Here is a 27628-nt window from a genome sequence, read left to right on the forward strand (position 1 = left end):
ATTGGAGACCGGTATTGAAGACAAGCGGAGAGTGCCTTAGATAATTCCAGTTTCCACAATTGAAAAAGTGAAAAAAAAAATTTGATCACCGATATTTAAAATAAATTAATAAATAAAAGTTAAAAGAAACACTTGGCCTACTTATTTCAAGTCTATAAAGGGTCATTAGTCATAGCATAGCATGATGCTAGGTTAAGGGCCCTGTAAAGGCTTGAAATGTGTAAAAATATTATTTCTTTTATTTTTCTTGTTGAAATAAATGTGTGTGGTTTTTTTAATGTTTTCAATAGAGTAAGCTGCAATTATCTACATTACCATATTCACATCCTGGGAACCCGCCCAAACCATTTTCCGTACATCTCACCCAACAAGCTACAATTGTTACCTTGAAGTGGTGAGCTGATGAAGTTTGTTTTCCTATAGTATGAAGAGAGTTGCCTTTAGAATAGGTCACCAATAACAGATTGGTGGAGTCAGACTCCCATCACTCTTACTGATTGGCTGATTGAAGGGCCACAGTGCCCTGGGAGTTCTGCCTCCCTTTTATAACTTACTAGATGGTGGCCCGATTCTAACGCATCGGGTAATCTAGAATATGTATGTATGTATGTATGTATATAGCAGCCACATAGTATATAGCACAAGCCATGTAGTATATAGGAGCCATGTAGTATATAGCAGACAAATACGAAGTGGCCTGTGCTATATACTATGTGGCTGGTATATACAAACATACATACATATTGTAGAATACCCAATGCGTTAATACAGGCCACACAATATATAACACAGCCAAAACAGTATATAACACAGCCCACGTACTATATAACACAGTTCACGCAGTATATAGCAGCCACGCAGTATATAACACAGGCGACGTAGTATATAACACAGGCCACGCAGTATATAACACTGGCCACGTAATATATAGCACAGCACACGCAGTATATAACACTGGCCAGGTAGTATATAGCAGCCACGCGGTATATTACACAGCCCACGTAGTATATAGCAGTGTGGGCACCATATCCCTGTTAAAAGAATAAGTAAAATAAAAAATAGTTATATATTCACCTGCCGGAATCCAATCCAGCGAAGCTGTGGCGTAGGCGAGACCGCTAAATCTTCTAGGTAATATCGCAATGCATCTCTGGGAACGGAAGATGGCGGAGGCCGCGCACAGGTCGGCGGACTACGGTGGGTGAGCATAGCAGGTTTTTTGTTTTTTTATTATTTTTAACATTACATCTTTTTACTCTTGATGCTGCATAGGCAGCATCAATAGTAAAAAGTTGGGGACACACAGGGTTAATAGCGGCGGTAACGGAGTGCGGTACCCGCGGCATAACGCGGTCCGTTACCACTGGCATTAACCCTGTGTGAGCGGTGACTGGAGGTGAGTATGCGGGCGCCGGGCACTGACTGCGGTGACTGGAGGGGAGCATGCGGGCGCCGGGCACTGACTGCAGGGGAGTAGGGAGGGACTAATCGGACTGTGCCCATCACTGATTGGTCGCGGCAGCCATGACAGGCAGCTGGCGAGACCAATCAGCAACGCGGGATTTCCGTTATGGAAGTTGCAGACAGAAAGACGGAAGTACCCCTTAGACAATTATATAGTAGACCAGTCACAGCACCAAACATTTTGTAATGCTACACCTGGTATTGCAGCTCACCATAGCTTAGTCCTTATTCATTCAGTCCACAGACACTAATATGTGTATATCATTGTACCAGGAAAATAATATAGAGGAGTAATAGCACAATGGCCCACTCATTGAGTAAGGGTGGTGAGAAATCGACTCAGACCCCCAAGAGTCTGATATTGATGATCTGTCTTAAAGATTGCCCATTGATAACAGAGTCCTGGGAAACTTCTTTGACAAAGAACATTATGTACTGTTCTTCTTGCTATTGATACTCACATTGCATTTTAATATTTATCTCACTATTCAAATTAATTTATATCATGGCCTCCCAAAATAATAAACCTAGCATTAGCTTAGACACTGTGTTCCCCAACTCCAGTCCTCGAGAGTACGGATGAGAGGAGCCGTGGAAGTTGAGGTTCATCGTGTTCCACCAGACTTTAGTACAAAGTTCTGTCCGGGTACCAGAACTGTACCTGAACTTCATAAAAAGAACGGGGACCCGAACTTTGGAGCTGGAAAATCTCTGTCCTTCTGGAAGTCTATTTTACAGTCTGAAGTCCAGTACGTACCCCAAACGTTACAGTTCCGGTTTGCTCATCTCTACTCAAGAGCCATCAACATATCATGTTTTCAGGATTTCCTTAGCATTAATGCACGGGTGATGGAATTATATATCATCTGTGCAATACTAAGGAAATCCTGAAAACATGACGTGCAGATGGCTTTTGAGGACTGGAGATGGGGAACACTGGCTTAGAGGGATCTCTAGTTATGCTCATCCAGGGCTTCTTGGTTAAAGGGGTTGCATTGCTTTTTTCAGAAGTGGTGATAAAATGGGTTTGGATGGGCTGTATGGGTTCAGTTGTTTTTCAAGTTTTCGAAAAATATAAAAATTCAATAAAAATATTTGAAATAAAAAGGGGTGTATTAGATTAGAATCAAAGGGCTTTGTCCATAGGTTGTTTATGGTAATGCAGCTCATCCTTATTCACTGGCTGGGGAGCACAGCCGATGGAGAATTATAAGACAAAAAAGCCATGTTCATTTTCATTTCCTAAATCCGATGTAGTGGTTGATATCTCATTGTGAAAACTGTATTCGCTTATTATATACAGAGAATGTCTCCATGTCTTTCCTGCAGTTACACCTTATAGATTCAGAGTCCAGATGGGGACCGCTCTGTATCGCAAAGTAAAGTTTAATGACATGTGATATGAGACACGATGTGAGACATAGTGAAACATCTGACAGTATGAAGCAGAAGGCTTCCCAAGCTCAACTGAAACCCAGGCAGCCAGAACAAGCCGGGAAATGCAGCCTCTCCAGCCAGAAGGACACTAGCCCAGCACCGCTGCCTCTGAGCGCACTCTTCCGAAACCGTGGCACGGCACGCACAGAGCAGCAGATAAAACCACTTGTCACAAATCCTTGGATAATGCACTAAATATATAAACGCACATTAACTGCGGCATTGTAATTACAGGCAGCAACATATATTTGCAATGTATAAACTGCAGTTAGCGATAAATCTTTCCGAAACTGCATAATTGCACAACATCTGGTGGGATTAAAGCAAAGTGAAGGATCAGCAGATGGATGGAAGTACCTTCTCTGAACATGTAAACACGCATACAAATAAACTGCAGAAGAGACGACAAAATAATAAGGAACACACGTAAATATTATTATACTATTCTAATTACCGTTGTCCTTGTTAGGTGTGGAAACCACCTCCCATCCTGCTCCCGATAATATTTAATATATTGCTATTTTCTTTTCTAATGTTTATGTCATGTGCTTGACATGTATACTTGGGCTGCGTTTTGCGGTACCCTAGAGTTACCGTAGTTCTTTTCCATTTATGGCGGGCTTCCTGGTTTGTAGGTCACATGATATCTAAGGGAATAAAATCCAATGCCAAATTCTCGGGAGCTTGCTGTGTAAGTTCCCAATAAGGGACCCTGTACCATGTTGTTCTGGGTTGTTGCATGTAACGGCACTGTGAAGGACGTGATAAGACACTTAATATATGAGGTGTGGCTTTGGTGTACTTTGAGGGAGCTGATCATGAACCTGAATTGTATCAAGACCCTTTGTTGCTGAGCGCTGCTCTTAGGAAGCCAGAAACTACAAGGTTACATACACATAGGCTTAGTCAGTAGTGACTTGACAAAGGAGCAAGTCGCCCCGGAATGCCGATTATCACCAGGCCCTTCACGTCAGAAGGGATAATAATGAGAGTGGCCTAGTAAAAAGTTGAGATACCTCTAACAATTGAACCTAGGAAACCAGAAATGTATTTATTATGCTTACTTATATAGCACCACCACATAGCACAACAATTAAGTTATCATTGTTGTCCACATTGGGGCCTCACAATCTGAATTCCCTGTTTTTGGAGTAAGGGAGGAAACCGGAGAACTCTAAGAGAACCCACACAAACATAGGTAGAACATACAACCTCCTACAGATATTGCCCTTCATGGGATTTGACCCCAGCGCTGCAGAGCTACAGTGCTAACCATTGAGCCATCCAGGGATTTCATCAGGAATGTCACTAACTTATTAATCTCTCCTCTTCCTTTGGATTTTTCTGCAATTGGCCATGGCCAAGGAACTGCAACCTTTGCACCCACTTTTTAGTTTCTCCCTTCTTTATAGACTGTGTGGGTGATCCTGGTATAGTTATTCTTTTAGTTCCCTATTAATTATGATTATTCTGAATATTATTATCCTTATTCTACAATTATTCGTTATATAAACTAAGAACAACAATAAAAAAAATCTAATATTAAAAGCTTAGTTTCTTAGTTACGTTGGAAGATTGCTTGAATCTGGTAACCATTTGTTTTCCATTTATCTTTTACATGTAGGCAAGCTCAGATGTGACTGCTACCTTTGTACCCACTAATAGTCACACCTTTCTTTATCTCGCTGAAAGCGGAGTTTCACATTGTAGTTATGATTGAAAACAGATGACACCAAATTTCACAATGCACGCTGTGTACATTATTACATAGATCACTTTGACCTAGTAAGGATGATGTAATTATTTTGAAAATCCATCTCTAAATGGCTGTGCATTTTTTTTTTTTAAATATTAAAGTCAATTACCATCCACTTATCTTGACCCACAGCTCCTCAGTGTTTCTGCTGCTGCGGAGATCTCTCACTGATCAGCACAAGCTGCAGCTGTCAGTCATGCTGGATGGCAGAAACTATATACACTGGACTCATGGGCATTTACTCTGCAGCTGGATTTAGACAATTCTGACGGTAATACCAGGATAAATTAGCCATTCTGACATAGCGTCTAAAAGATCAGTTTAATAATGTCAGCTGTTGTCTACATTGTATTGTGACATCTGGTGACAGATCTGATCGAAAAGGAGACTACCATCAGAATATAGGGTCTTGCTGTAAACCTTTCCCGAATGCACAGTGGTTCTGAGACTAAGGGTGCTTCACACAGCGTTCCATCCTACGTTCATTGGTGCAGTCAAAGCTTACACCCAAAACCCTCGTAAAATGGCATTTGGGTGTATGGTATGGTATGCTGGCAAGTTACCAAGTGCTCAGTCATACATAATTTCCAGTCATAAACACCTACTGGAGGTGGACACTCAAATACAGTCTACCATGCCTGAGTGTCCACCTCCAGTAGGAATATATGCCGGGAAACGATGCATGACAGAGCACAAGTTGACTCTCTCGGCACCATTATAGTTAATGGCCCCGTCAGTGCATACAACCAAATCCCATTTTGTAGGGAGTTCGGACATAAGCTCCTTCCAAGGACCATACTGAGGACTAGGGGGGCACTCATTACGGGTGGAAGAACGGAGATTCCGGCAGCTAAATAGGAAAGGGTTCTTTACAGTAAGAGCAGTCAGACTGTGGAAAACCGCCCACAAGAGCTAATAATGGCTGACTCTAGAACAGCTTTTAAAAAGGGATGGATGATTTCCTCAGTAAACAGAACATTGTGGATTATAATTACGGTAAATTAGTGACAAAAGTAGAGTTGGTGGAGAAAGATTGAACTTGATGAACCTAGGTCTTTTTTCAACCTATGTAACTTTTTAACTGTGTAAGCCCTGACAATACCAACAAACATAGGACAATGCGCAATGTGAAAGCACCATAAAAAAAAACCCAGAAGCCAGTGTGAAAACTGCAAGATTTATTTATTTTTAACAAAAATCGGAATATGAAAAAAAAAAGGTTAAAAATATATGTTTGAACCTGGCAGAAGGAATCCAAAAGCAGGCTTGATGCCAACTATTACAAAAAGAAAGATCATGTATGATGAATTATCTCGCATTATTTAAATTAAGATTTACTCCCTACATGCAAATATAAAAAAAGCGCAGCTGCAAGGAAGTTAAGGAATTGTTTGATTCCATATAATTGTTATATAATTGTGATTCTTACATACCGTAAATCCATATGGGTCAAGGTAACCCTTATTTTTAGATTCAGATATAAATGTCCACACAGACTCCACACAGACTCCACACAGACTCCACACAGTCTCCACACAGTCTCCACACAGACTCCACACAGTCTCCACACAGTCTCCACACAGTCTCCACACAGTCTCCACACAGACTCCACACAGACTCCACACAGTCTCCACACAGACTCCACACAGACTCCACACAGACTCCACACAGTCTCCACACAGTCTCCACACAGTCTCCACACAGACTCCACACAGACTCCACACAGACTCCACACAGACTCCACACAGACTCCACACAGACTCCACACAGACTCCACACAGTCTCCACACAGACTCCACACAGACTCCACACAGACTCCACACAGACTCCACACAGACTCCACACAGACTCCACACAGTCTCCACACAGTCTCCACACAGTCTCCACACAGTCTCCACACAGACTCCACACAGTCTCCACACAGTCTCCACACAGTCTCCACACAGACTCCACACAGACTCCACACAGACTCCACACAGTCTCCACACAGTCTCCACACAGACTCCACACAGTCTCCACACAGTCTCCACACAGACTCCACACAGACTCCACACAGACTCCACACAGACTCCACACAGTCTCCACACAGTCTCCACACAGACTCCACACAGTCTCCACACAGTCTCCACACAGACTCCACACAGTCTCCACACAGACTCCACACAGACTCCACACAGTCTCCACACAGTCTCCACACAGTCTCCACACAGACTCCACACAGACTCCACACAGACTCCACACAGTCTCCACACAGTCTCCACACAGTCTCCACACAGACTCCACACAGACTCCACACAGACTCCACACAGACTCCACACAGTCTCCACACAGTCTCCACACAGACTCCACACAGACTCCACACAGTCTCCACACAGTCTCCACACAGACTCCACACAGTCTCCACACAGTCTCCACACAGACTCCACACAGACTCCACACAGACTCCACACAGACTCCACACAGTCTCCACACAGACTCCACACAGTCTCCACACAGTCTCCACACAGACTCCACACAGACTCCACACAGACTCCACACAGTCTCCACACAGTCTCCACACAGTCTCCACACAGTCTCCACACAGACTCCACACAGACTCCACACAGACTCCACACAGACTCCACACAGACTCCACACAGACTCCACACAGTCTCCACACAGACTCCACACAGACTCCACACAGACTCCACACAGACTCCACACAGACTCCACACAGACTCCACACAGACTCCACACAGTCTCCACACAGACTCCACACAGTCTCCACACAGTCTCCACACAGTCTCCACACAGACTCCACACAGTCTCCACACAGACTCCACACAGACTCCACACAGACTCCACACAGTCTCCACACAGTCTCCACACAGACTCCACACAGTCTCCACACAGTCTCCACACAGACTCCACACAGACTCCACACAGTCTCCACACAGTCTCCACACAGTCTCCACACAGACTCCACACAGACTCCACACAGACTCCACACAGACTCCACACAGACTCCACACAGTCTCCACACAGTCTCCACACAGACTCCACACAGACTCCACACAGACTCCACACAGTCTCCACACAGACTCCACACAGACTCCACACAGACTCCACACAGACTCCACACAGACTCCACACAGATCAGCATTGTGGCTTTAATTTCACAACTAAAGAACTAAAAAAAAAAAAAAATCAGGCTAGAACAGAAAATCCCATGCATCCTTACAGGAAACAAGGATGCGGCTTATATCCCTCATGTCATTAAAGTTGCAGTGACATCTTTGCCCTTCTCTGGAATCAAACAATCGCAAACTAAATCTCCGCAGAGAACATATAATCTTGACTGTTACAATATCCATTTATTTAGAGAAACCGGCTTTTTTGTTTTCAAAACGTGTTTCCTCACTGAGGTCCATTAAATAACCATAAGTCCCACACAAACCTATTCCTTTGAGTAAAGACAAAATTGAGGGATGGCAGTCAATGATAGAAGCGATTAGCAGCAGTCACCCGGCCGCCCGTGTCCCATTGTCAGCGCTAATCAGTGACACAAATCTTGAGAGGGATTTTTTTTAAAAAAGTGTAATTTCATCGAGCCTCCACATTTTTGGAAAATTCAGTATATAAAAAGGACATTACTGACTGACTTCACCTCATAAGTTCTTCCATCTCCATTATACTTTTCAGAAAGCTTAGGGAATTAATGTGTTAAGAAAATATGTGCGTCTCCTAGCTTTCCATTAGGTCACGTATGAATGGGATCAACATGAAACTATCAAAGAAATTACAAATCTGCACATCCAAATTCCTTCCTGGAGAATTCGTGGGGGAATTTGGTTCAAAGAGAAACAATAAAAGGAGAAAGTTGGTAGCCTTGAAGGTGCATTATTCTGCGGCACATTCACCCTCAGGCTCGGCTTTTATTCACTTACAGCACTGCCTTCAGCAGCATTACCATCTCAATGATGAACCTTGTCTTCTTGCTTGTGCTTTCAGGTGATCACTCACTTAAAATGTACTCCGACCCTCAGCTTTAAACGCAACAGCAGCAAAACAACTGCTGGTTGTCACATCATGCTAGGACTGTGTCCATATTCGCCAGGTGTATACTGTACGTCCCGATGATAGGTCTTCAATAATAAAGCCACCAAAAACTCCTCTAAAGAAGGTCTGTCACTTGCCATAAACATCAATTTTTTTACTGGGTCTAAACACCTGTGTTCTCCTGAATCTGGTTATGACTTTTTTTTTCCCCTTTTTCATTCTCGAGATAAGGTCCTCTCCTGCCTGTACGGAAATCTAGTCTTGGGAGTATTCAAATAATAATATTCCTCAACTCTGGTCTTTAAGCATCTATTTGATGGCCACTCCTCCTTGGATAACAAGACCGTAAGATGCCAGATTCAGGAGAACAGTGGCAAATACACCAAGTAAAAACAAAATTCATATTTATGGCAAGTGACAGCTCCACTGTCTGAAGCCCCTCGCAAAAAGCGGAGGTCGTGGTTACGTCACCATTTCCCCTGCAGTGATCACAAGAGGAAGAAGACTGTATAATATAATGGCCATTCAGAAGAATGCTTGCCCATTAAATACTGGATACGGGAGGAAGTGCCACCATTTTTAGAGGGATGTCCTGAGAGGGGGCTTGCCCTATATGACATTCATATGCCCAAAGGTTGCTGGACCACATTCATATAATGACAAATGTATAAAAAAAAGATGTAAAAAATCGTACAACTATGTTTCACTGTGATCATTGTAACCAATTATCTTCTATTATGTATCTTTTATTATATATGATTGTCGTGGTTTCTTCTATTAGTGGACAACTCTTAGGCTATGTGCACACATTGCGGATTTGCCTGTGGAATTTTCTGTGCGTATTCTGCATCTCTAGGCCGAAAACACAGGTCAAAATCTGTGAGTTTTTTTATGCAGAGTTTGTGCTTTTTGTTGCTGATTTCATGCGTTTTTACCCCTGGGGATTTCTATTATGGGTGCAGAGCTGCTGCAGATCCGCACAAAGAAGTGACATGCTCCTTCTTTCAGTCCGCTGTGTTTTCCGTGAGGATTTTTCCGCACTAACACAGCATTTTTTTTTGGCCATTGATTTACATTGTACTGTAAATCACTTGCGGATCTGCAGCGTTTCTGCGCGGAAAAAAATGCTGTGGATCCGCAGGAAATCTGCAACGTGTGCACACAGCCTAAATGATCATGTCAGTGACTCAGTACTTTTGTACTAAGGAGCCACCATTCTACCAATGGCTAGCGTTGTATAAGGGCACATTCACACAGGTATATGTTCAGTCTGTGCTAATCGCGGTTATTCCGCGCAGACTAGTTTTTATAGTTCTGTAGATCCCTGTAAATCTCTTAATCAACGATACAAGGATGTCAGATATAAGATTTTTCTAGGCTTTTATCACCTTCATCGATCTAGCTCATTTTAGGGGGTTTCAGTGCAATACAACAAAATAACGCAGAAAGGATGTCAAGAGCATGGTGACTAGTAGTATTGTTTTTAAGACTGGTCAGTATAAAATGAGAGAATGAAAACCTGGAATCGTTTCCACATACAGTAAAGCATGCGACCGTTGCCAAGACACCGCAATGAACGTCACTGTACACTAGAATAACACTGGAGCCATCACAGAGGAAAATGCTTGAGGGTATGTGCACACGTTCAGGATTTCTTGCAGAAATTTCCTGACAAATAACGGACATTTGTCCCCAAAATCCGTGTGCGTTTTTTTCCCCGTTTTTTATGTGTTTTTCACGCATTTTTTGTGCGTTTTTTTCCGGAGCTTTCCCAATGCATTAAATAGCGAGAAAAACGTGAAAAATCCGCAAAATTAATGAACATTTTACCACGATGCGTTTTTTTCACGGAAAAAACCGCATCATGTGCACAAAAATTGTGGAATGCATTCTAAATGATAGGATGCATTTTTTATGTGTTTTTATCGTGTTTTTATAGCAAAAAAACACGAAAAATCCTGAACGTGTGCACATACCCCAATTCTGAGTTTTGTGTGTTCACTTTCAACAATTCCTATACTTCATTTTGCCGCTTAAAACCATACAGATCTAGCAAAGGTTACCTTGACAGCAATGGTATATTGTAGACCAAAAAGTGTAATTGGACTCGTAACTTGACATCGATCAATGGCTTGGACAATGTTAAAGAGGTTATCCACTATTTTTATATTGATGATCTATCCTCCAAATAGTGTAACAAATTGGTAGGGGTGTGACATCTGGCGGACAAATTTTATCAGTTGCACAGCGTACCTGTCAACTGTAGAGTGGCTGCAGGGGACTTGAAGAGATCCACTCCCATTCAAACGAATAGGGGTGGATGTGCAGTATCCAGCCGCAGACGCTATACAGTACAGTTGACAGGCACACTGTTCAGCTTGGCCATTGAGGACGAGAGAGGCCGACGTCACCAGAAACAGATATTTAGTGGGAGGTTTAGATGTTGCACCCCAATCGATCTGATGTTGATGACCTGCAGTAAGCGATAAGGATAGACCATCAATGTACATGTGATGGACAACCTTTTATGTCATCTTAATGTTCTAAAGTGAAATAACGGTTCATGGAAAGATTTCTAAATTGTGCGTTGTGAGTCATAATAACCTTTGCTACATCTGTTGTCGCTCTATGGCTTTCTGTAGTTGGTAGCCCCACTGTTAACTACAAGTTTGAAGTTGGATCAGTGAGAGCAATGAGGGAATTTAAAGAAGTCTCCTATGAAATTTTTTTATTAAATCTGTAAATATACGTGTATGTAGTGTACTGTGTGTTAATATACTCATCTACTGCTGTCTTCTCCAACATTCAGCGCCGTTCTGCTCCTTTTCTCAGAGAAGTCACACATCGACCAGACTATACTGATCTTTGCGTGACCCGAAAGTGGCTTTTACAATGTAGGCCTATGGCACATGAGAATGAGGCACAAAACAAGGCGTCGTAGTAAAAGAAACTTCCAGCTCACGAATAGAGTTACTGTATCTGTAGAATCTGCAGAGTGGTGATGTCACTGAGAAGAGGAGCAGAATGGAGCTGGATCCTTAAGAAGATAGCTATAGGTGATTATATTAAAACACAGTATACTACATACACATATACACAGATTTAATTAAAAAAAACTCCATGGGGGGGCTTCCTTAAGAGTTTTTGAAGGTAGATGCTCTTTAAACGAGTATTCCCATATGGGAGTATTTGCATGGAGAATGACTGCCGTATGGCATTGGGAAGGAATTCTTTTCCCAAAATGGAGCAATTAATGTCTGCCCCATGGCGTTTTTGCCTTCCTCTGGATCAACATGTTAGGCTACAGGTTGAAGTCAATGGATTTAAGTCTACTTTCAACCTTAAAACTATGAAACTGCAAATATAATGAACACATCCAAAAAGCATTATTACACAAATACAAGTGCTTCTTACAAAATTAGAGTATCATCAAAAAGTTAATTAATTGCAGTTCTTCCTTACTAAAAGTGAAACTGGTATATTATATAGGGTCATTACAAACAGTGATCTATTTCAAGTGTTTATTCTGTTAATGTTGATGATTATGGCTTACAGCCAATGAAACCCCAAAAGTCATTATCTCAGTAAATTAGAATAATTAACAAAAAACACCTGCAAAGGCCCACTAAACATTTAAAAATATCCCTTAGTCTGTTTCAGTAGGCTCCACAATCATGGGGAAGACTGCTGCCTTGACAGATGTCCAGAAGGCAGTCATTAACACACTCCACAAATAAATAAATGTATATATATATATATATATATATATATATATATATATACACACACATATATATATATATATATATATATATATATATATATATATATATATATAAATAATCAAAAGCCTGTGTGCTGTGTGTCTGTGTGTGTGCCTTTTAAATGGTCTAATTCACTACCTGACTGAACCTGCCATCCTTACAGCAATCTTTTAAAGGGAATCTTTTTGTTAGAAACCCTTCTGATGAAAACCGTTTTCTGAACTCTAGAAGCATATTGTCCTATTGTACTATTCAGACAGGTTTCTAGATTGAGTATTACTTGCACATGACTGAAATAATTGTACATACTTACCGGTAATGTCAAACCACAATGGAGAACCCCCAGGTTGTGCAGTTATCACGCCAATCATATGAGCAACAGGATCACTTTCCATCACGGTGAAGGTGTGAACCTCTTCGTCAAAAGAAATCGGGTCCATTAATGGTGCTGGTTTTGAAATCCATTCTATATGCAGTCGAGTAGTAGATGACTTCTGAGGTCTCCCATTATCAACAGCTTTAATCTATAAGTGAAACATAAAGCACATAAATCAAAGGAGCAGAAATCAATAGCGGCAACAATAAAACAACTGTAATTATTGTTTATGCTGCACAGAATGCCTGGTGTCCTCCGTCTTCTGCTCCGTGATAGCTCTCGAACATCACACAACAGAATAATCACGTGGATAGTAGACGTTAATTCCTAGGCTAGCGTTATCCATAATAAAGCTGCATCAGAAAGCAATTGGTCACAAAGTGACAATTTAAAGAGGGTCCAAAGCTCGAACCGATCATCAAGGAGCTAGAACACAACACCCAGAGACGTCACTGCGGCACTACCCTATTATGGTGGATAAAACCCTTTCTCCAAAGAACTGACCTAGAACAATTTTCTACCTGCCATTATCATCACTGTTTTCTCTGTCGTTCATCCTTCGACTATGGATTTTCCATGAGGCACTTGCCCATGTTGGAAATGCTGTGTTTTTTCCCATTCGTTTGTGCAGAAAATGCGCTTCTTTAAACATCAACTGTGAACTTAAAGACTGTGTGTGGTTTTTGTGTTTTTTCCCCACTTCTGTAGGAGAGCTTGAGAAATACGGTATATATAAAATCAAAACTACATTTTAAAGGCAACCAGTCAGCTGATACATATTGCCCAATCAGCTTCGGCGTAGAGAACATACTTTAAATGCCGCCATGGACCGAGATTGTGCTGTATACTTGTCTGACAAGGGGGTTCCCAACCTGTCACCATCCACTGACCTGGAGTGAACGGTCTCTGTCTATACGCCTGTCCGACTAGTCTACAGTGCGGCTCGGTCGCTGGCGGCTTTTAAAGTATGTTTTTCCCCGAAACACCACAGCGTTTCAGAGTCACACATAACTGGCTGAATTAGTACAGCCAGTGCCTGATACATGCTGCCCATGGATTCAGCAGCATGTATTAGCGGGTAAGGTTTCCTTTAAGAGCAAAATTGCAGCGCATCTTCATTATAAAAAAAATATATACTTATCTTTTATGTAATCCCCACAAAAAAATGCATTAAAAAAATGGGAATCCACATAAAAAACGCAAGAAAAACACAATAAACACACTAGATTACTATTGCGTGCTTTGATGTGGACACCTGCGGAAAACTTTCTAAAGAAATTCTGCAGAAAAACTGGAGGCAAAAAAAATAAAATGAAGTGCTGAACATAGTTTTTTCTGCTTCAACACTTGACAGAGTCAAATATGGCTACAAATTTGTCACCCAGATATCGAATAACCATTTACTCATTAAAATTTACCATTTACAGTATTTATAAAGAAAAAAACTGAGCAAAAAAAATGTACGTGTAAATTGTCTGTGGTACAGTATTCTGAATTTTGGGGAGTCAATTTGGGTGTCAGACATTAAAGGGGTTGTCTAGCTTGTAGAAAGAATGTTATATTAAAATGACTGAAAAAGGACCTGAGATCGGTGCCGACATCTCGAGATCAGGGTAACCTACTTATTTTGAGTATATTAGCAAGTTTTTGTACTTTAGACAGATCTTTTGAAAAAAAAAAAAAATGGGCATCCATTTAATATATGTTAGTTACTTTCAAATTACCGTAATCATGTTACTTTTGCACAAAAATGAAAACTTTAGAATGAATTCAAAAATAAAACATAGAAGACTGTTTGATCATAGGCAATTCCGATAATCTTTAAACCAATTTTTGGTTCTTATAATTCAGATCAAGGCCGAGAGAGGTCATTTTTTTCTTGATATGAATTACAGCTGTCATATATATATACGTACTATATAATATTATATTAATATTACAGCCTGATTCGGATCAATATATAATTTTACAACATGGGATACTACTTACCGTAAGAATATCATACTCTCCTGCTCCGGAGAACGTTTTAGAGGAAACGACCCCAGTTTTGGGTTCAATGAAAAATTTCCCATGCTCGTCTCCATCCTCAATGCTATAGGAAATTTCCGCATTCGGACCATCATCCTTATCTACAGCTATGACTCTGTAGATGGGATCCCTCTTGGTGATTTTTTCCCGCTCGGTCCTTTCTTTCTCAGGAAGTTGGATCTTGTAGAATTTTTGAAGAAACGAAGGTTTATTGTCGTTCTCATCCAGAACCTTGACGATGACGCGACAAACTGTAGACCTGGGAGGATATCCATTGTCCGTGATGGTGACCTGTTCGGAAGAAGAATTGCATTTTACGATGTGTCACCAGAACGTGTAACCCTGAGGTACCATGAACACTATACAAAAATGCTTCCAAAAATGCTTTTTTTAGGAGCCGATGTTCATTTTAAAGTCTTCCTAAATTAATGTAAAGCTTGGAAGTACAAGCACAGCTTGAAATGTTCCTTTAGGGAAGAACGGAATTTATTATTCTTGTATGCAGCTAAACATTTACTCAGTTCCAGAAAAGCCAACAAATCTGTAAAGAGATTTAAGTGATTGGTTGTTCAGAAAAGGCTTAATCTGAGAACATTTGTCACAGATAGCAAACAGAATGCTGATACTTGTCATGAGACTCTTGGGCTCGTCAGCTTCTGATTGCAGAAACGGCAAGCACGGCCATACGCTGCTTCTCGTGTTTTGTCATCAGTTGCTTCAGTCCTGCCAATCGTTTGCCATTTGGTTACATCTTCACATCAACAAGTATCGGATATTGTGACAAACGGACGTAAAGCGCAGAACAGATGAAGGACCGTATGTGGACATGAGGATCATTATTTCGTTATTCAACTTCCTACATCGAAATACAACACCCTCTCAACCGGATCCTCACCGGAAATACTGGAGCACGGCGTGGTCATGCCAATATCGTGGGCCTGTTAAGGCATCCGTTATAGGTCAATAATTCACATTGCATTCACTTTCTACATTGCTAAGCTAATTGTATCTGCATTCTCAGACTATGATGTGACAACCACACTCGAAAATGCCCACATCCAGATCAGCCCCCACTGCAAATTCTGCATTCTTGGGTACTAAATAGCAAGTTTTTCTAAATCCATAATCATTATGTAATTTCAAATCAAATTCATGTTCAAGCATTGTGTAACGTGGCTAGCAGGGTAATCTTCAAAAAAACTAGAAGACAAAAACAGGGACTCTTACTTCACTGATATATTTTTCCATTCATCTGACTAGCACCAACATATTTTTCACTATACACTAGTCATTAAAGGGAATTGTGTCACTCCATCTGAGAGCTGCATAATGTAGCGGCAGAGACCCAGATTCCAGTGATGTACCAATTATTGAGCTGTTCTGTTATTTTAATAACATCCCCGGTTTTCTCTGCTGCAGAGCTAGCAGTTCTCTGAATGCAGAGCTCTGTATAGCCCCCACCCACACCACTGATTGGCAACTGTGTACACTGTGAATAGACAGAAAGCTACCAATCAGTGGTGGGGCGGGGTTACACAAAGCTCATGAAAATGGAGGACTACCTGGCAGCAGGTTTAATAGCCCTCTAGTGATAATCTCCTGATGATAAAATAGTGATTAAAAGAGTGATTTTATCAAAAGTACCACCAGCATTCTAGTAAGTGACACATAGCTGAAATTAGGGTCTCTATTAGTGATGAGTGAATATACTCGTTACTCGAGATTTCCCGAGCATGCTCGGGTGTCCTCCGTGTATTTTTTTTAGTGCTTGGAAATTTAGTTTTCAGCGCCGCAGCTGAATGATTTACATCTGTTAGCCAGCATAAGTACATGTGGGGGTTCCCTTGTTGCTAGGGAATCCCCACATGTACTTATGCTGGCTAACAGATGTAAATCATTCAGCTGCGGCAATAAAAACTAAATTTCCGAGCACTAAAAAATACTCGGGAGGACCCCCGAGCGTGCTCAGGAAATCTCGAGTAACGAGTATATTCACTCATCACTAGTCTCTATCTCTACATTATGCTGCGGTCAGATTAGTTGGCAAAAACCTGGTGACAGTTTCCCTTAGAAATCATGTCGGCCATTATCCTATCTTTTTAGATCTATGAAATACTTGTATTCTTCATTAACTACCAATATTGGATTTCTTTTTTCATAACTAAATGTAGTGAGGGGCCTATGTTGTTCCTTCTGGAAATGTATTACGAAATTGACAACTTGGTGTTACCTTTCTCTTTTTGGAAAGGGTTTATCCCAAACAGTTCAACATTGTCCAGTCAATCAGTGATAACCACTGAGGCCATTAATTAAAGGGATTATTGAATACTATTAGATTCTGACTGTAATGTCCTTTAAAGTGGAAATATCTGACTACACATCATCTTCCATCTTCAAGAGCTGATCTCTGGATCCGCTTCATTAACTACCCCAAATGGTACAAACAAAATGCTAGTGGTGCCAAGGTAAGTTTTGTGCCAAATGCCCCCCTGTTGACCAAATCTGCATGGGGTGTCAGGAGGAATAGCCGTCACCCGTTGATTGTTCAGCTGGCAGTTATCCTTGTCTGAAGTCACTCTAGACTTGGGAAGCCTCACATTGGTGCAAATCACAAACTTGCGATCACGCACCCACGGCTCCTGGTTATGGCACCGGACAATCCTCACAGTGTGCATGATGCGAGGACTAACATATGCAGTCACATAGAGTAACTGCAGACTTGTAGCCTAAAGGTACCGTCACACTTAGCGACGCTGCAGCGATACCGACAACGATCCGGATCGCTGCAGCGTCGCTGTTTGGTCGCTGGAGAGCTGTCACACAGACAGCTCTCCAGCGACCAACGATGCCGGTAACCAGGGTAAACATCGGGTAACTAAGCGCAGGGCCGCGCTTAGTAACCCGATGTTTAACCTGGTTACCATCCTAAAAGTAATAAAACAAACACTACATACTTACCTACAGCCGTCTGTCCTCCAGCGCTGTGCTCTGCACTCCTCCTGTACTGTCTGTGAGCACAGCAGCCGGAAAGCAGAGCGGTGACGTCACCGCTCTGCTTTCCGGCTGACCGACGCTCACAGCCAGTACAGGAGGAGTGCAGAGCACAGCGCTGGAGGACAGACGGCTGTAGGTAAGTATGTAGTGTTTGTTTTTTTTTACTTTTAGGATGGTAACCAGGGTAAACATCGGGTTACTAAGCGCGGCCCTGCGCTTAGTTACCCGATGTTTACCCTGGTTACCAGTGAAGACATCGCTGAATCGGTGTCACACACGCCGATTCAGCGATGTCTACGGGGAGTCCAGCGACCAAATAAAGTTCTGGCCTTTCTTCCCCGACCAGCGACAGCACAGCAGGGGCCTGATCGCTGCTGCCTGTCACACTGGACGATATCGCTAGCGAGGACGCTGCAACGTCACGGATCGCTAGCGATATCGTCTAGTGTGACGGTACCTTTAGACTGGACAACTCATTTACATAATTTACAAGCTGTATCAATAAAACAACCAAAGGGAGAAATGCCAATCATCAAACGAGGCAAACATCTCAAATAATAATAATAGTAAAAATAATAGTAATAATATCAAATAATTAATAGTTTGCTCACATTTCACCCTTAATTTAATAAATGATCAGATTTTCCATTTTTAAAGCTTCTTAGTGCAGAATGATTGGGTTGCGTTGAGAGGAGGACTGTATTCGGGAGTGTACAGTTTATATCACTAAACCACAGTGCAGTAGAGGATCAAATTTCCTTGTAAACGAGGAAAAAACCGCTAACCCATCTGGTCAACATTTCAGCATTAAATTAATTTGCCAGATGCACAAAACACTTGGCTGTGGCTCCTCCAATCTAAATACCACTATGTTTCTGGGTGCCTTCCCAAACCATATCCAAGCATGCCTCCATTAAACAGACAAATAGGAATAGGCCCATTAAACCATTAACGCCTGCATTACACCGTATAACAGTATTTTATGTTGCCTTTGCCTTATCATTGAGCTGGCAATAAAGAGAAGAACAAAAAAAGACCAGCTGGGGGCAAAATAAAATAAAAGTCATAAAAAAAAATTACCAATTACAAAAATCACAGAAATATTTTTCGGCACATTAACCCATGGCAGGAATAGAGGGATGGAAACTATATGATTCGTAGCAATACTGTGCCTTGTAAATAAAGATTAGAAATGGATCATAACAGCAGAGGCCAATAACTGAAATTCAGGCAATTTTAGTGTTTATTAAAAGTTACTCTGGCTTGAGGTCGAGAACGTCAAAATGGCTGCAGGAACAAAAAATCTTGTTTACTGCCTCTGCTTTTGATATATACGGTAGTTTAATTCATTAATCTGTATATCACAGGACGTCACTGTCACCTTATATTCCTGATCACATCTACTCAGCCTCAAATGCTAAATGGCACGCATGGATGGATCAATGGTTCGCATGACTGCCAAACAGCAATAGGGGTCTAATATCTGAAACCCTTCTATGGTGAAATCTTTACTATGTCTGCATGTTCTTATGTTTATGTGATTTTTCTCTGGGTATTCTCATTTTCCAAAAACTGTACTTACTGTTTAATTGAAATCGTATAAAATTGTAAGTAAAATTACCCAGAGGGGCAAATGAACCCAATTTTAAGGGATGTAATTAAAACTTGACTTTTATTTAACTCTAATAAAACGTAGTCTGCATTAAAGGGAGTCTGTCACCCCCAAAATTGTATATGAGCTGCTGCCATCGGCATCAAGGGCTTATCTAGAGCATTCTGTAATGCTGTACATAAGCCCCGATGTAACCTGAAAGATGAGAAATAAAGATTATATTATACTCACCCAGGGGCGGTCCTGCTGCGGTCCAGGTCCGATGGACGTCACGGTCCGGGTCCGGCGCCTCCCATCTTCATACGATGACGTCCTCTTCTTGTCTTCTTGCTGCGGCGCTGGCATACTTTGTCTGCCCTGTTGAGGGCAGAGCAAAGTACTGCAGTGCGCAGGTGCCGGGAAAGGTTAGAGAAGCCCAGCGCCTGCGCACTGCAGTACTTTGCTCTGCCCTCAACAGGGCAGACAAAGTACGCCTGCGCCGGAGCCGCGGCATGAAGACAAGAAGAGGACGTCATCGTATGACGATAGGAGGCGCCGGACCCGAACCGCGAAGCCCATCAGACCCGGACCGCAGCGGGACTGCCCCTGGGTGAGTATAATCTAACCTTTATTTCTCATCTTTCAGGTTACATCGGGGCTTATCTACAGCATTACAGAATGCTGTAGATAAGCCCCTGATGCCGATGGCAGCAGCTCATATACGATTTTGGGGGTGACAGATTCCCTTTAAAGTGGTCCTGTATTATTTTTACATATCAAGAGGTTCCTATAATGCGGTAAACCTACCAACTAATAATCTCTACACATTGCTGAGGCTATACTATCTTGCCTAAACTATGGCTGCAGTCCATGGGTTTTATAGCCTTATGGATTATAGACTTAGCCCCCTGAGGAAGTCTGTCAAAGCGAAACTTGATGGGGAGGCTAAGAATCACTTTTTGTTTAGCTTTAGTGCTCTTATATATATATGTGAACAATTATACATACCCTAACAGCGTCATAGAGAACCCATGAACTGCAGCCATGGTTTAGGCAAGATGGTGTAGCCTCAGAAATGTGTAGAGGTTATTAGTTGGTAGGATTACCTAGTGTTTTTAGATAATAGAGACCACGTTTTATTAGGGTTAAATAAAAGACAAGTTTTAATTCCATCCCTTAACCCCTTAATGACCGCCAATACGTCTTTTAACTGACCTGAGATATAAGAGAATAGCCTCCCCATACAGATGACAATCCAGCATCTGTTGGTTGTACACTATAGCTGACAACTTGCTGTATCAGCCACGATCAGTATCTGCACCTTCTAAATCTGTTTAACCCCTTAGATGCTGCTGTCAATAGTGACTACATCATTATAAATGGTTAACAGAGTGTGGGGGCTTCTTCTTTATCACAATTAGTGCCCTCAGTTCATGATTTTGTTGTCCTGATGTTTGCAATGGCAATTCATGACCAAATAGCGGCCTTAGAGTCTGACGGCTATAGTAATCTGTTTAGAAGTTAGCAACATTTAGGTGGTAAAAATACACATTTTCATTTCTGTCATGCCACTTTGCATCAATTCCTGTAAAGCACCTGAAGGGTTAATAAACTACCTGACAGCAGTTTTCAATATGTTTAGGGGTGCTGTTTTTAAAATGGTATCACGTTTGGGGGTTTCCCAATATATGGGACCCCTAAAGTCACTTCAAACATGGATAAGTCCCTAAAAAAATAAATGTGGTAAATTTCTTTGAAAAAATGAAAAAATGCTGCTACATTTTTAATCCTCCTAAAATGCTAACAAAATAAAATAACATTTTACAAATGGTGCTGATGTAAAGCCGACATGTGGGAAATGTTATTTATTAATGGTTTGCTGTTGTATGACTATCTGGATTAAAGGGATAATCATTCAAATTTAGAAAATTGCTAATTTTTTAACATTTTTCTCAAATTTTTTATATTTTTTATAAATAAACACAAAAAATGTTGAACTAAATTTACCATTATCATAAAGTATAATGTGTCACGAAAAAACATTCTCAAAATCACTGGGATTTGTTGAAGCGTTGCAGAGTTATTACCACATAAAGTGACACTGGTCAGATTTCAAAAATTTGGCTCAGTCACTAAGGGGTTAAAATTGATGGGCTGCATTACTTCTTTGAGTTTGTTTATGCTGGTGCAGTAACTCACGGGAACGACGACAATCTCTGTGCAGTTTTACAAACTGCACTGATAATATTAAAAATAACGCTATAAAAACTTAAATAAATGTCAAAAAAGGGAATATCAAGAAACTAGCAACAGGATAGATTATCATTATCAGATCAGTTGGGTTCTGACACAAGGCAACTCCTGACGAGTAGCTGTTACCACCCCTGATGAAGACAATGTACAGAGGTGTAACAGCGCAACTCCGCACAATGTTTAGTGGCCGCCTCCAGGTATCTTATTCCCATTCACTTGAATAGGAGCTGCAGTACACAGGAGCAGCCAATATTAAAGGGGTTCTCCAGCACCATTTTATACCATGAACCTAAAAACTAACAGGCAGGTAGTTGCTAACAGAGACCTAAATGTTTGCCGATCAGAGGTCGTTTAATAGCCTGTTTAGACCACAAAAAATGTGTGCATAGACTGTCATTGTTTTTGGCAGCATATATCCTGTTTGTTTGCTGCCGATAAGGATAATTTTTATAATAATTTTACCTGACGAATGCTCATTTTGCTCGGTCATCATATGATTGGCAGTCTGTTTATACTTGCCGATTATTGGGAAATGTTCTTAGGATTGCTCGTACACAGTAATCCAGTGTAAATGCATAAGATAAGATATTCTATATGTAGATTTAAGATCTGTGGCTTACAGCAACCTTGGTCTCTCAAAATGAAAGAAAACACTAGCTACTGCAACTTTATGTCGGCTAGTTAACATCAACATCCGGCCCTTCACCGAGAGGTGCAAGATCACTAGAGATATTGGTTAAGCAAGATACCCACCTACTAGTGTTGAGCGATACCTTCCGATATCAAGAAGTATCGGTATCAGATTGGATCGGCCGATATCCAAAAAATATTGGATATCCACGATACCGATACCAGATACCAATGCAAGTCAATGGGACACAAATATCGGAATGTAAATAAGCCCATTCTGTCCATCTACATCCTGTTCCGGAGGGGGGGAAGAGTGTGGGCGATGCGTGGGCGGACACTGTGCGTGTCTGTGTGTGCGGGCGGGGTCTGTGCGGGCCATTGTGTTCATTGTGTTCCTGGAGCCCCTAGAGAGCGGTCGCATCAGCTGATGCTGCCGTTCTCCACGGGAGATCGTCATGGGACACTCTTGAATTTCTGCGGACAGGGAGAATATTGGTTGTTTAATATTTTAATCTTTTTTACAGATGACAATGGCTTTGAGGAACAAAATGACAACTAATGGTGAGTATGTACTCTTATATGTACTGTATGTCTGTATTGTATGTACTGTATGAATGTAATGTATGTAGTTTGTATGTAGTATGTAGCATGCATGTATGTAGCATGCACGTATGTAGCATGCACGTATGTAGCATGCACGTATGTAGCATGCACGTATGTAGCATGCACGTATGTAGCATGTATGTATGTAGCATACATGTATGTAGCATGCATGTATGTATGTAGCATGCATGTAGCATGTATGTATGTAGCATGTATGTTGTATGTATGTTGTATGTATGTAGTATTTTTTTTTTTTTTTTTTACATTCAACACATTAGCCAGATGATGGGACGACTTGTAGTCCCATAGGACGATGCCTGCACAGACCCCCGGCAGCCCGCACAGAGCACCGGCAAGCCCGCACAGAGCCCGCCCGCACACACACACGCAGTCTCCGCCCACACTCCATTATAGTGCATCATTGCACTATGGGAACTTCCGATTCCGGTATCCGATATCGCAAAACTATCGGAACTCCGATACAGCGAATATCGGCCGATACCCGATATTTGCAGTATCGGAATGCTCAACACTACCACCTACCCACTTTGGGGGTACTTGCCCATAATCTGTACAGAACAGAGCTTAGCTTTCTGAAAGAGATGTCCTTGACACAGCTTAACACAGCATTTAAGTAAGTGAACCAGCAGTGTATACAGTTTTATTGGCAATACTCCATGGAAAAAGTATGCAAACTAGCTCTCTTCCAGAACAACAGGAAATTCTCTGCCTACTGCCACCAACATGCATATTGCTTGAATATTTGCATACCCTTTTCCTATAGAGTATTGCCAATAAGACTTCATGAACAGCTCATATACTAATGGAAAAGCAGAACTTCCCCAAAGCTGTGATAAAGTTGGAATCAATTTTTCATGAACTATTGGCATTTAGGAACTTTGATGAGGATTGAAATATCATGTGTAGAGGTTATGGAGCACTTCAATAACACATAACGACATGAGGACAGAATTAGCGACCAAATTCCTTTATCTGAAGTCATTCTCAAATCTGAAATTAAGACAAAGATCTTTTCTAAATGTACATAAAATGATATATTAACCTTGGTCTAGTCATAAAGTCCCAAAAAGTCACAAAACATACCTCTAGTACATGCTCTGCTTGCTGCTCCCGGTCTAGTCTTCTTGAGGTTGTCGTTATCAAACCTAAAAGATAAAAAATGAAATCATTACCGATTTATTCTGCCATAATTATTATTATATAGTATTATAAGATAATATTGGAGGACATTAAAAATGTAATTTACCAAACCTGAATATGTCCAGGACATGCAAAAATGAATACATGACTTTGCTTCCCACATTTAGTTAGCAGGGTATATAGAGAATTGAAAAAAAAAAAAAAAAGATCTGAAATTTGCTGATCTTTACAATAAGTGATAAATATCTGATCGCTGATGGTCCCACATATGGGGCCATCATAGATAATGACATTGGGGTTCCGAGTCCTCCATATAAATGGAAAGATGGTTCATGCTTGGTAGGAATAATGGAGATCGTGGAGAAAAGAATTCTACCATCTTCACTGATTAGACACTTATTAGTAAGCCCCTAGGATTGCGACAACAAGGTCCTTTGACCCCTGTTTAATGTGTATGGTTCTGGTGAAGATAGCAGATTACTTACGGTAATTCCACTATCTCCATCATTCCTACCAAGAGTGGACCACCTCTCTATTCGCATGGAGGACTTGGGACCTTTACTGTGTATAAGTTACAGGAAAAATATATTTTTGCACCTTGTTAGCCAGTAGATAGAAAAATATTAAATTTGGAAAGTCCTCAGTGGTTGATACCTTTTGATGGCTAACTGAAAGGATGGTAGCAAATAGCAAGCATTCAACACTACTCAGGTCTCTTCATCAGGCAGGGTGTAGTTTCATCTTTTGTGTTAGCCATTAGGCTATGTGCACACGTCAGGATTTCTTGCAGAAATTTCCTGAACAAAATCGGACATTTTCTACAAGAAATCCGCATGTGGATTTTTCGCGTATTTCTCGCGTTTTTTGCATTTTTTTCCAGAGGTTCTGGGATGCAATAATATAGTGGGAAATCCGCAAAAAATCCGCAAAATTAATGAACATGCTGCGTTTTTTTCCACATATGCACAAAAATTGCGGAATTTTTTCTAAATGATGGGATGCATGTGTATGCATATTTTAAGCGGTTTTATCGCATTTTTATAGCGAAAAAACGCAAAAAAAATGCCAGAAATCTGCAACGTTTGCACACAGGCTTAAAGTGTATTAACCACTGAGGACTCTCAAATTTTAATATTTATGTATAAGTTTTAATTCTTCCAGAGCTGTAGTACTGGACACAGCCCACAGATAAGAGAGGCAGTGTTTTCTTCAACTAAAGAATTAAATTCCCTTTATAAAAGGAACATACATCGCCCTGGTTGTTTCTGCACATTGAAGTGCAGCAGGGTTGGTGTAGTGTGACAGACAGGCAGTGATCCAAGAAAGTTCAAAAACAAAGTCTCTTAATTATCAGCGTACTTGCATACAGATCCCCAGGATCGCAGCCAGGAAAGAAGATAGTCCGTAACCATGACCGGTTGCTGTGGACGACTGCATCGCCGTGTACGCTGAGGTGTGCCAGGCCTCTAGGCTCTGCATTGCTTCACACAGGCTGAAGCTATGGCAGAGCCTTCTGCTCTGCATGCATGAAAAACCAAACTGACACACCCAACCCTCTGCTGCAGGGTTTTTACAAGGAACCTGTGGCAGTAGGCCACATGGAAGACCAGGCTGGGAGGAAAAGGACCGCCCCACTACCATCCTGTAGTCCGTTTAAAAAATAAAAGCACAGAGCAGGATTTCCTAAATCTGCCTTGGACAAATAGCTTGCCCAAGACCAACACTTACTTTTGTTTTGCATTGCAATCACAGCTATGCCTGTGACTGCAATGCACTGCTGCGGCCTCATTACGCTTCTGTCCTGGGGAACACATAGTGACCCTCGCATATGACCCCGGTCACTGCTTCACAACATTCAACGTGGTTTCTCAAATAAACCATACATGGGTATATAAAAGGCGTTTAAATTCATATCTCAACTTTAGACTCAGGAGTTTTTGAAGAATTGAAACCTGAACATTCATCGACTGAGGACTAATCTCTTCTATAATATGCACTACCAGCCATGCATGTTCATGTACTATCACAAGCTGCATGACAAGCGAAAACCAGGGGAAACTGCATTTATACCACCATACTGCAATCCTTATGAAATTGCTGTTTACATGCAAAACTTGCATTTAAAGGAAATGTCATTTTGATAAATATATTTGTGTCGATAGACTGAAACACAGGTTTGGGATTCAATTATACGAGGTGAAGCGGAAATCGATTCCCATGTACAGTGGGCAGAGTGGAATAAGAGTTGTTCTGCTGACGGATTCTTTTTCTGCATTTCATTTACATATTAGCAGCTACTGTTCGGTGCTTTGGAAAGGTTTTGCTCGAATGTTACAAATGCTTAAAAGCATCTGATGTTACAAAGAAAACAAGGCGTTCACCTACTTTGCATTAGGAAATTGTGAGTTTTATTATACCGTCATGGACTATCGGTACAATAAATGAAGATCTCATAATATACTAGTAGACCATCTCGTTGACTAAAGTCACAATCTCGAAAAAAAAACTCAGAAAAATCCTTAAAAAGGTAGATCTTCATGTCACGGAGAACTACGTTAGCAGCTCCAACTTCTCCAAATGGGTTTTGTATAGACAAGGCCTATATATTATTAGAGCTGACACAAAACACTGTAAGTACATCAGATTGAACAAGTAAATTCCGAACGTAGCTTTCACCTCTTGGGGACTTATCATTGAGAATTAGCCTGAGCTCTGGGTTTCGCAGACAGCTGAAACATTAATTCCTCCTCTTGAACTAAATATCCATCTATAAAATCCTTCAGTAGAGCAATTTGGATGCTCAAATCATGAAGGCTTACAAAACAACCTACCACTGCCAATGCGCCAAGGCTGGCATGAATCATAACAATCGGATTGTAGAAAGAAAGACAGAACAAAAGGGAGAAATTGAGAATTGTGTGCAGTTATCCTATATTCCATTTCTCCATCTGCCATAGTCAAAATTAAATTTACATTTCAGCCGAATTACGTGATACTTTGCATGAATTCACTCACTAACTATGGCTCCAGGTTGCACAGAGATGCATCCTTGATCATCACAACGGCAGACATCTCAACTAAACAAAAAAAATAAATATTCGAAGTGACAGACACAAAGTCATCTGTTATCCCAGTTATTACATTTATGAGCTTTAAGGGGAACTATTGTAAAAGAGGTCGGACCATGGTGGTTCCACTTTTTGGGCAGTACGATCAATGGAAGCCAACAAAAGAAAATTACCTACAGTTTAAATCAGATTTTTGTGTTAGATGCATTTAAAAAATTTTTTTTTTCATATCACAATCTATAGTTAAAAAAGAAAAAAAAAATTATATATATATATATATATATATATATATATATATATATATGTTTCACACTGCAATTTTCACATTATATATATATATATATATATATATATATATATATATATATATATATATATATAAATCTTGCAATTTTCACACTGGCCACTAGTGTCTTTTAGACCCTTGAAGATTCATGTTCTTTCAGGAAAAGATTTTATCAGGGC

At 40.9% G+C, this 27628-nt stretch overlaps 1 protein-coding gene across 3 annotated transcripts in view; it reads right to left on the minus strand.

The window, feature by feature from the left end:
- Nucleotides 1-27628, minus strand: part of FAT1 (FAT atypical cadherin 1) — a 244376-nt gene that overhangs the window by 107364 nt on the left and 109384 nt on the right. For all 3 annotated transcript variants that reach the window (XM_069744372.1, XM_069744371.1, XM_069744370.1), the window contains exons 4-6: nt 24039-24100; nt 14825-15154; nt 12773-12983 (exon numbers count right to left, since the gene is read on the minus strand). In XM_069744372.1, coding sequence (XP_069600473.1) covers nt 12773-12983; nt 14825-15154; nt 24039-24100 — 603 coding nt within the window. The remainder of the gene's footprint in view (nt 1-12772; nt 12984-14824; nt 15155-24038; nt 24101-27628) is intronic.

This window comes from Ranitomeya imitator, chromosome 1, assembly GCF_032444005.1.
Source record: "Ranitomeya imitator isolate aRanImi1 chromosome 1, aRanImi1.pri, whole genome shotgun sequence".
Lineage (NCBI taxonomy): Eukaryota > Metazoa > Chordata > Amphibia > Anura > Dendrobatidae > Ranitomeya > Ranitomeya imitator.